The sequence below is a fragment of the Takifugu flavidus genome, unplaced genomic scaffold (genome assembly GCF_003711565.1).
Source record: "Takifugu flavidus isolate HTHZ2018 unplaced genomic scaffold, ASM371156v2 ctg714, whole genome shotgun sequence".
NCBI lineage: Eukaryota > Metazoa > Chordata > Actinopteri > Tetraodontiformes > Tetraodontidae > Takifugu > Takifugu flavidus.
Genome location: NW_026622324.1, coordinates 1 through 8892, shown reverse-complemented (window position 1 = coordinate 8892; position 8892 = coordinate 1). Strand labels below are relative to the sequence as shown.

General features: G+C 42.4%; 1 protein-coding gene across 3 annotated transcripts; it reads right to left on the bottom strand.

Moving 5' to 3' along the window:
* Positions 1-4754: 4754 nt before the first annotated feature.
* Positions 4755-7916, bottom strand: LOC130521133 (ribonuclease inhibitor-like). 3 transcript variants are annotated; one of them, XM_057024766.1, is made up of 5 exons: positions 7271-7916; positions 6739-6915; positions 6472-6645; positions 5077-5249; positions 4755-4869 (listed from the first exon to the last, which is right to left on the bottom strand). In XM_057024766.1, the coding sequence occupies exons 1-4, from the start codon at positions 7381-7383 to the stop codon at positions 5174-5176; spliced, it is 540 nt and encodes a 179-aa protein (XP_056880746.1). In that variant the 5' UTR covers positions 7384-7916; the 3' UTR covers positions 4755-4869; positions 5077-5173. The 3 variants fall into 3 exon arrangements, with proteins under 3 accessions (XP_056880746.1, XP_056880745.1, XP_056880743.1); XM_057024765.1 differs by lacking the exons at positions 4755-4869; positions 5077-5249 and adding an exon at positions 5484-6079; XM_057024763.1 differs by lacking the exons at positions 4755-4869; positions 5077-5249 and adding an exon at positions 5487-6100.
* Between the last annotated feature and the right edge of the window lie 976 nt (positions 7917-8892).

The following is an 8892-nucleotide window of genomic DNA, read 5'->3' as shown; positions in this document are numbered from 1 at the left end:
TCATTGAAACCAAGTGGACGGTTGAATGGATCATGATTGATCCTGAAAGCTTTACAGGTAACCAAGTAAAGATTCATTTCCATTTATTTATTTTTTTTACTGCATACAGTCCTGGAGCTTGTTGGGGACTTTCAGTGTACTGGATGCTGTTGATACATGCAGAGAAGTTGTTTTCACCAGAGCCTGAGCCTTCAGACTGGCTGCAGCTCCAACCAGACTGACAGTCATAACTTCATCACTTGTGTCTGAACTCTGGCTTGACCAACAGAGAATGGTGAGTGGGAGATCATCCACCGACCCGCCAAGAGAAACACCTACAAACACATTCCCATGGAGAGCAACAAGCATCAGGACATCACCTTCTACCTGGTCATCAGACGCAAACCTCTCTTCTACGTGGTCAACATCATCATCCCCTGCGTGCTCATCTCCTTCCTGGCCTCGCTGGTCTACTACCTGCCCGCAGACAGTCAGTGCAGAGTCACAGAACGTATGAAGCCAGCGTCAGGCAGATTAACAGTCTGGGACCTTTTCAGAATCACAACTACATGAACTGAGTTAACCTTCAACAGCACCCAAAGAATCAGACATTATAGCTGAATATCACGTCAGCACGGGACAACACAGCTAATAAAGCAGCAAACATCGGTAGTGGGCGGAGCTGAGGGGCCGCCATTAATCGAGAAACATTAATTAGCTCCCCAACAGATTTTTGAATATATTTTAAAAAGGATAATAAAAATGTGTGTGTGTGTGTGTAGGTGGTGAGAAGATGACACTGTCCATCTCGGTGCTGCTTGCTCAGTCTGTCTTCCTACTCTTGATCTCTCAAAGGCTCCAGAAACATCCACGTCCGTTCCTCTTATTGTGAAGTAGGTAAACGCACCATTACTCCACATCACTTTAACTCTGAATCAGATATATTCTGCTTCTCCAAACTATATATACATTAGGGCTGCAAACCAGGTGACAACCGGCTGAGATTTAAAAATGGAAAACACCTGAGTGTGTTTGTGTGTTGAAGATATTTGATGTTCATCATGGTGGTGGTGACGGTGGTGGGGTCTGAACTGTGTGGTCGTCCTCAACCTCCACTTCAGGACGCCGAGCACGCAACGTCATGTCTGAGTGGACCAAACAGGTAAGACACACACATCCTGTTGTCCCTTTGTTGAACAGATGAACATCAGGATATATGAACATATGATTAATAACATATGAAAGAGGATATTGAACATGTGACTTAATAACATATGAAAGAGGATATATGACATGTGACTGAATACATATGAAAAGGATATATGAACCTATGACTTAATAAGATGAAAGAGGATATATAACATATGACTTAATAACATGAAAGAGGATATATAAACATATGACTTAATAACATGAAAGAGGATATATGAACATATGACTTAATAACATGAAAGAGGATATATAAACATATGACTTAATAACATGAAAGAGGATCTATAAACATATGACTTAATAATATGAAAGAGGATATATGAACCTATGACTTAATAACATATGAAAGAGAATATATGAACATATGACTTAATAACACGAAAGAGGATATATGAATATATCACTTAATAACATGAAAGAGGATAAAATAGTACGTATAATACAGACATTTGAAGAGACAATTAAGAGAATGTTTCCATGCTTCTAAGAGTGGCCGAGGAGCCATTTAGAACTTTATAAGATGCATTGTGTGATACCAGGAACTAATTTAACTTCAAGGCGAAGCTGCTTCTGCTTTGTCGACCATCGACTGATCTCCTGAAAGTCCACCAGTGCTTTTTAAAAACTGAATTTTTCATCTATGGAGGGAGTAGACGGCAGATGTTTCCACAGATGCTCTTCACCAGTGGTCAGTGAGTGATGCAGCAGATGACGGGAGTTGACTGGCTTCAACCAGCTACTGACTCAATGTCTCCAGCCCATAGTGTGGATTCTCTCTACAAGATCAGACGCAGCTTCACTCCTGAATCCTTCAGCTGGTTCCCACTCAGGTCCAGAATATATTTTAAAAAGGATAATAAAAATGTGTGTGTGGTGTGTAGGTGGTGAGAAGATGACACTGTCCATCTCGGTGCTGCTCGCTCAGTGTGTCTTCCTACTCTTGATCTCTCAAAGGCTCCAGAAACATCCACGTCCGTTCCTCTTATTGTGAAGTAGGTAAACGCAACCATTTACTTTACACATCACTTTAACTCTGAATCAGATATATTCTGCATCTCCAAACTATATATACATTAGGGCTGCAGAACCAGGTGAAACCGGCTGAGATTAAAAAATGGAAAACATCTGAGTGTGTTTGTGTGTTGAAGATATTTGATGTTCATCATGGTGGTGGTGACGGTGGTGGTGCTGAACTGTGTTTGGTCGTCCTCAACCTCCACTTCAGGACGCCGAGCACGCACGTCATGTCTGAGTGGACCAACAGGTAAGACACACACATCTGTTGTCCCTTTTTTGAACATAATGAACATCAGGATATATGAACATGTGACCTGAATAACATATGAAAAGGATATATGAACCTATGACTTAATAACATATGAAAGAGGATATATGAACCTATGACTTAATAACATATGAAAGAGGATATATGAACCTATGACTTAATAACATGAAAGAGGATATAAACATATGACTTAATAACATGAAAGAGGGATATGAACATATGACTTAATAACATGAAAGAGGAATAATGAACATATGACTTAATAACATGAAAGAGGATATATGAACTATGACTTAATAACATGAACAGAGGATATATAACATATGACTTAATAACATATGAAAGAGGATATATGAACCTATGACTTAATAACATATGAAAGAGGATATATGAACCTATGACTTAACATATGAAAGAGGATATATGAACATATGACTTAATAACACGAAAGAGGATATATGAATATATCACTTATAACATGAAAGAGGATAAAATAGTAACGTATAATACAGACATTTGAAGAGACACAATTAAGAGAATGTTTCCATGCTTCTAAGAGTGGCCGAGGAGCCATTTAGAACTTTATAAAGATGCATTGTGTGATACCAGGAACTAATTTAACTTCAAGGCGAAGCTGCTTCTGCTTTGTCAACCATCGACTGATCTCCTGAAAGTCCACCAGCGCTTTTTAAAAACTGAATTTTTCATCTATGGAGGGAGTAGACGGCAGATGTTTCCACAGATGCTCTTCACCAGTGGTCAGTGAGTGATGCAGCAGATGAGCGGGAGTTGACTGGCTCCAACCAGCCTCCTGTCTCAATGTCTCCAGCCCATAGTGTGGATTCTCTACAAGATCAGATAGCAGCTTCACTCCTGAATCCTTCAGCTGGTTCCCACTCAGGTCCAGAACCCTCAGATGGGGGATTGGACCTCAGCGCCGAGGCCAGAGAGCCACAGCTGATCTCTGATAAACTGCAGTACCTCAATCTAAATAAAGAAGGGAAGTTTTATAAGGTTAAGTGAAACCAGTATTAATCTGAAAGGTTCATCAAAGCATGATCGTAAATATTTAATTTAGTTCCAGGTTAAAAAATGATAGTAATATGTAATTACCACAATTCCAACCTCTCAGGTTTGCACTGTTCCAAGGAGAATCTATATTGTTCTGGCCCTCACTCTTCCCAGGTTCTCCCCACCTCTTTCCTCCCATCTCATCATGGAGATCCATCTCACCTGTGGCTCATCTTTAAAGGCACAACCTGTCTTAGATGACTTCCTGTCTCCCTCACCATCTCCCTCCTCGTTGGCTGGTGTCTACCAGGCACCCTCACCTAGTTTTGTCTAATTTTGGGTACCATCTGTCGGCTTATTCATTGTCATTAAATCAATTTATCATGAATAAGTGGTCCCCGTGTGGCCCTCCCTCCTGAAGGAACTGGGCACAACACACACACACTCAGAAAGTGTGAGGACCCTCGGATGGAATAATGGACATTTTTGAGAATGGTGTTTACCCCAGAGTTTCCAGTCGGCAGTTTGGAAAGTGGAGAAAAACACAGAGCAGCTTCACTCCTGAATCCTGCAGCTGGTTCTCACTCAGGTCCAGTTTTCTGAGATGGGAGGGATTGGACCTCAGCGCCGAGGCCAGAGAGCCACAGCTGATCTCTGATAACCTGCAGTACATCAATCTAAATAAAGAAGGGAAACTTTTATAAGGTTATAAGTGAAACCAGTATTAATCTGAAAGGTTAATCAAAGGCATGATCTGTAAATATTTAATTTAGTTACAGGTTAAAAAATGACAGTAATATGTAATTACCACAATTCCAACCTCTCAGGTTTGCACTGTTCCAAAGGAGAATATATATTGTTCTGGCCCTCACTCTTCCCAGGTTCTCCACCTCTTTCCCTCCCATCTCATCATGGAGATCCATCTCACCTGTGGCTCATCTTTAAGAGGCACAACCTGTCTTAGATGACTTCCTGTCTCCCTCACCATCTCCCTCCTCGTTGGCTGGTGTCTACCAGGCACCCTCACCTAGTTTTGTCTAATTTTGGTTACCATCTGTCGGCTTTTTCATTGTCCTTAAATCAATTTATCATGAATAAGTGGTCCCCGTGTGGCCCTCCCTCCTGAAGGAACTGGGCACAACACACACACTCAGAAAGTGTGAGGACCCTCGGATGGAATAATGGACATTTTTGAGAATGGTGTTTACCCCAGAGTTTCCAGTCGGCAGTTTGGAAGTGGAGAGAAAACCACAAAGCAGCTTCACTCCTGATCCTTCAGCTGGTTCCCACCCAGGTCCAGTTCTCTGAGATGGGAGGGATTGGACCTCAGCGCCGAGGCCAGAGAGCCACAGCTGGTCTCTGATAACCTGCAGCATTCTAATCTGAAAAAATGCAGGATGAGGTTATACGGTGCAGGTCTGCATGTTATCTGCGTCAGTACTAAACCTACGTTAGTTCTTAGTTGGGTCAGACCTGAATTCACGATATTCCAAGGAATTTTTTTAATGTGGTGCATCACAGCAGTGTTGAGAACAGCCTCACTTCACCATCTTAGCAGCTGGTATATAGGTAGAAAAATGAAGACTGACCTGAGCCTCTCCAGTTTACAGTTTGGACTCTCCAGTCCAGAACAGAGCCGCTTCACTCCTGAATCCTGTAACGTGTTGTGGCTCAGGTCCAGAACCCTCAGATGGAGTGGTTGGACTTCAGAGCTGAGGCCACAGAATCACAGCTGGTCTCTGATAAACTGCAGCCTCTTAGTCTAAAATAACAATTATTTTGAGAGAAGACAAATAAAAATCAACATGTACCAGAGCAAAACACAGCTTACAAGCAACCAACCTCTGGTTCTGCACCGGCTTATCTGCCGTATGTTCCTATTTTGGGTTCTTTCAGGGCGGTTGGACAAGATCTACATCGTATGTAAAGTGTGTGGGGTCAAAAACCTTCCAGGTTTGTGAGACCACATTTCTCAGTAGCACTCAGCTCTTGTCAGGATTGGGACAAAGCGACCCACTCCTGATAGCTTGTGGGCGATGCTGCAGCGACCCTGCAATCCCTACACTCTCTGGTGAAACCAAATCAAAGGTTTTAGACACTGCTGGATGCTGGAAGGGTGGCTATAGTCTGGACGCATAGTTCCCCTGACTGCACATTTCTCCAACAATGATTGGCAGCTGGTGTCACTTGTTCTCCAGATGAGAGAAGGAAAGAGAGCCCCCCCACAGTGTGTTTGATTGCCCCACTGCAAGCTCAATGCTGCCAGAAAACATTGGCAGGAGCATCAATTCCCCTCAGGGCATCAACAAGGAGCTCAGGAAAAGGTGCAGCTGCCACCTACTAGAGACAAGCACACTGAGCTGAGATTCAAAGCCCTCTCCTCCCAAGAGAAGAGCTTGTTTGTTGGAGGCTCTTCTGGGCGATACCTGGGCCACAGCTCCAGCTCAGCCCATCTCTGGAGCTGAGGTGGAGCTTAGCAAGTTTCATGGTTCTCCACCACTTCCTCTCGCTGAGGACCTTCTCAGCTGGTGGTTTCTGCTCCACCTTCCAAGTTGAGCAGGTGATACTTCTGCATTCCTGCCACCAGTGTCTCTGCAGAAAGAGTCTTCTCTACTGTTTTATATTATATTGTATAAAATTAGGATTTTGGTTGATGTCTTAGATGTTGTTGACTAAGAGCAGGTTTTTCTTTAAAACATAGAAAGATTCGATGAGAAGAGCAAATGTATTATTTATGAGCTACTTCCACTACTATTATATACACATACTTCCATATTGTCTTAGATTGCAAGCTGCATTTATTGCATCGTTCATAGAAAGTCATATTTGTGAGGAGAAAAATCAAATAAGGTCATTTTCTTTAATGACCATTACAACAGAAGGAGGCGATGAACAAACAGATTTATCTAAAATTTGTGAAAACTTATGGATGGAAACATTTTTAACTAGTTACACTGGGAAGTACTGGATCATCTCTGACTGACCTGAGCGTCTCCAGCTCACAGAGAGGATCCTGGAGAGCACCACAGAGCAGCTTCACTGCTGGATCCTTCAGCTGGTTCCCACCCAGGTCCAGAACCCTCAGATGGGAGGGATTGGACCTCAGCGCCGAGGCCAGAGAGTCACAGCTGATCTCTGATAAACTGCAGTCCCACAGCCTGGAAAAGGAATAAATGGGGCAAATAAAAACACACAGAGAAAAGCAGAAAATGTAAAGAAATTTAGAAAAAGACCAACAGAGGCCTCCTGACCTGAGCGTCTCCAGTCTGCAGTTTGGATGCATCATTGCAGAAGACAGTAACTTTACGTCGGCATCTGTCAGGCTTTGGTTCTCCCTTAAGCTCAGCTCCCGTAGATGAGAAGGGTTTGACGTCATTGCTGAGGCCACAACTTCACAATGACTCGTTGAAAGAACACTACCATACAGTCTGTTGTGTATGAAACAAAAATAGGGTTCAAAAAATAGAGTCAAACTTTGGGATTTCTAATCAACTTATCTGAGAATTGAAGAGAATTATTTTATCTTGTTAGCATCTTTTATCTTATTAGCATGTGTTATACTCTATGTTTTTGTTTTATGTTACAGGTAGTTTAGAAGTTAGGAATACTATATAATCTTTAGCAGGAATACACATAAGCAAGTCAGTTGACCCTTCCTTGACATAAATACTGCTTAGACAGTTGGAGCCAGGCAGACAGGAAATGGTAGACCCTCATCGTAAAATATGACAGCATAATTTACTGGTGATTGATAAGTTCCTGGACAGGAATATAACCTCTGACCTGGCCATCTGGGAAGACAATGGAGAAGAAGGACTGCACCACAACACCAAATGAGGCAGGAAGAAGAAGATGAAGTCACCCAAGAAGAAGGACTGGATTGGACTGATTAGCATCAATAATTTACATATGTCTTTCTATATAAACTGGGCCAAGGGATAGTTAGGTTGTCAGACTTCATGCCCTGACAATTGACTCTGTTATTGTAGGGTTATGAACTGGCCCAGAGCTCTGTAATATTTGTATCTTGAATTGATTTGTTTGCTAAATACATTTTGAAATTGGCATTTGTTTACTTGAAGTCTTCATTTAAAGAACACGCGGATTGGCAGTGACATATGAGAAGTATTGCAATCCAACAATTTGGTGACCCCGACGTGATGAAGACAGAGAAGTCATCTGAGGAGAAAAATTCAACAATGGTCACTTCGGAGGACAACTGACGACAAAGGGATCCCTAATAAAAGGTAAGCAGACACCTGTTTAATCAAAAGTTCTGCACATTGGCAATTTCCAAATTTGTCGTCACTGTCAATTGAAGTGTCCTAGTTATAAATTCCAGATACAAATATAGAAAATATTGAAACGACTGCAGGAATTACGGTTAGAGTCCGGAAAATAGACGGTTAGAGGCCGGAAGTACTGTTGAAAAAACAGGGAAAAACGGTTAGAGTCCGGAAGTACTGTTGAAAAAACAGGGAATAGACGATTAGAGTAAACCGGAACCAGTACAGTGCTGTATTGCTGTATACACAGCACTGTATATGAAAAAGATTTGGGTTGGGACTGACGGGACGGACACTCCCGACGCCCGAGATTTGTGTTTTTGTGTGGGTTGGAAAAGTGCCAGAGTGAACGTGAATTAAAAGGCTCTTTGTCCTTGAGAATAACCCCAGAGTGGAACCGGACCAACGAAGTTTGGTCTAGAAGCTTGTTTCACTGAGGCATTGAGTTGACCGTTGGAGTCATTCACATTCAATCTCACTTGGGAGCATAGTTAAAGATGGAACTGGAATGTGGCAAAACGTGTTGGGATCAGGGAGAATGTTCTCCCTATCCCCGGTCTGTGGAAGAACAGTGGAAGTGGACTCTTGATCAGGTGGTGAGTGGCATGAAAGAACAGGACACGGAAAGAGAATTGGATACAATAAAAAAGTTGTGGAAGGAAGCTCAGAAGCAGAAGATACTTCCCCCTCCAGAGGTGAAGGTTAATTTAGCTGAAGCATTGTGTAAGTGGGAGTCAGAAATTCACACCATATTACAGGATCATCTTGATAATCCAAAATTAGGGTTTATAGCAGGAAAATCATGGCAAAAAAGGGTAAGGAGTTAGAAGATAAGCCTCGAAGGATACATGTTGTGGCTGTGGCAGGTGCAGCAGTGCACTATTGCAGATCTAGGGGGGTCACACGAGTGCCCAATGTAGATAAGCCTTCATTAGAAGATCCAAATCAGACGCTGACACTTAACACCACTCTTTATCCATCATTACCTACTACCCCTCTTCCCCACCCCCATATCAATTGCCAGTTTTGACTATTAACAGTGGTCAGTTAGATGTGGACAGAGATGAAGAAATGCAGGAGTTACGTGAGACAGTGTGGGAACTTCGGAGACAGGTTAGA

Bases quoted from the DNA above. Each gene is read 5' to 3' on its own strand.
- LOC130521133 (XM_057024763.1), bottom strand. From the start codon at position 7,383: ATGCTAATCAGTCCAATCCAGTCCTTCTTCTTGGGTGACTTCATCTTC. The intron at 6,646-6,738 runs GTCAGGAGGCCT...TTCCTTTTCCAG, and splicing joins TGCAGACTGGAGACGCTCAG to GCTGTGGGACTGCAGTTTAT. The intron at 6,101-6,471 runs GTCAGTCAGAGA...AATATAAAACAG, and splicing joins TGTGAGCTGGAGACGCTCAG to TAGAGAAGACTCTTTCTGCA.